Genomic DNA, 1,570 nt, shown 5'->3' on the forward strand with positions numbered 1-1,570 from the left:
GGCGAAGTTCAATGTGTAGGCAAATTCCTGGCCATGACTGAGTTTAAAGGACAGAGATACAGGTCACTGTTATAAAGGGACCTTATGCTCACAATCTGCTTGAGGAAGTGTTGCTAGAAGGATGGGGTTGGTCAAGAGGATTAACAACTTACACACAGACCTCCTTGGGGATGTTTTTGGGGAAATAGGCCTGCTTAAATGTGACCCTGTCAAAATAGAACTGAAAGCAGACGCAGAGCCCTACAGCCAGGCAACGCCACGCCGCATCCCATTTCCGCTTCTAGCGAAGGTCGAAAAAGAACRGAAGCGGATGTTGGACATGGGCATAATAGAAGAAGTTACAGAGCCCACGGATTGGTGTGCCCCCATGGTTCCTGTCGAGAAGAAAAACAGAGATCAAGTAAGAGTGTGCGTGGATCTGAAACGCTTAAACAAAGCAGTGAAACGAGAGCGCTTCATCCTGCCAACTTTGGAAGATATTGCTCCAAAGCTGGCTGGAGCTAAGGTGTTTTCCACATTGGATGCTTCATGTGGATTTTGGCAGATTCCTCTGGAGGCAAACAGCAGAAGGCTGACGACATTTATAACCCCCATCGGCAGATTCTGCTTCAGACGGCTGCCATTTGGAATCACATCAGCACCAGAAATTTTTCAGAGACAGTTATCCTTGCTGCTAAATAAACATGAAGGTGTTGTCGTAGTGATGGACGACATACTCGTTTATGGAGCAACTAAGGAGGACCADGACAACCATTTGAATGCAGTTTTGAAGACCATCAAAGACAGTGGCTTGAAGCTGAACAAAGCAAAGTGCCATTTCGGCAAATCTGAGACTCGGTACTTCGGTCACATCATCAGCGCTGAGGGCATAAAGCCAGACCCCACCAAGGTGGAGGCCATCACCAAGATGCAGAGTCCTACAAATGTGGAGGAGCTTCGCCAGGTCCTGGGCCTGATTAATTATGTAGGCAGATTTCTGCCAGACCTCTCCACCGAACTATACCCAATCACCAGCCTGTTGAGGAGAGAGAACAAGTGGGTATGGGATGAGGCACAAGAACAAGCATTTATCTCTGTTAAAAACATGCTTGTGTCAGCCCCAGCTCTTGCATATTATGATGCAAACAGGAAAACCGTCATCAGTGCTGACACGAGCAGCTACGGATTAGGAGCAGCACTACTGCAAGAACACGAAGACGGCTTAAAGCCAGTGGCATTCTGCTCCCGCACGCTGTCTGATACTGAGAGGAGATACTCTCAAATCGAGAAAGAGTGTTTGGCAGGTGTGTGGGCATGTGAACGATTTGCACGCTATGTTCAGGGAATGGACAGTTTCCGTCTACAAACAGATCACAAACCACTTGTGCCGCTGATAAACACATACGACCTGGATAAGGCCCCTCCGAGATGTCAGAGACTCCTGATGCGCCTTTTAAAGTTCAACGTGGTAGCAGAACACGTCCCTGGGAAGCAGCTGGTTGTGGCTGACACACTATCCAGGAGGCCGCAAAGACATGTGAGTGATGAGACCACAGAGCACGGATAAATAAATTAGTCTATATATTTGAAC

At 47.8% G+C, this 1,570-nt stretch overlaps 1 protein-coding gene across 1 annotated transcript; it reads left to right on the forward strand.

The window, feature by feature from the left end:
* Positions 1-85: 85 nt before the first annotated feature.
* On the forward strand, positions 86-1,541 carry LOC106528288 (uncharacterized protein K02A2.6; the record flags this gene model as incomplete). The annotated part of the gene is given in 1 exon segment (XM_014023424.1): positions 86-1,541. A coding segment is annotated over 1 exon segment (1,420 nt), but the record flags the coding sequence as incomplete, so codon positions are not given.
* Positions 1,542-1,570: the final 29 nt, after the last annotated feature.

Source organism: Austrofundulus limnaeus, unplaced genomic scaffold, assembly GCF_001266775.1.
Source record: "Austrofundulus limnaeus strain Quisiro unplaced genomic scaffold, Austrofundulus_limnaeus-1.0 Scaffold368, whole genome shotgun sequence".
NCBI classification, from domain to species: domain Eukaryota; kingdom Metazoa; phylum Chordata; class Actinopteri; order Cyprinodontiformes; family Rivulidae; genus Austrofundulus; species Austrofundulus limnaeus.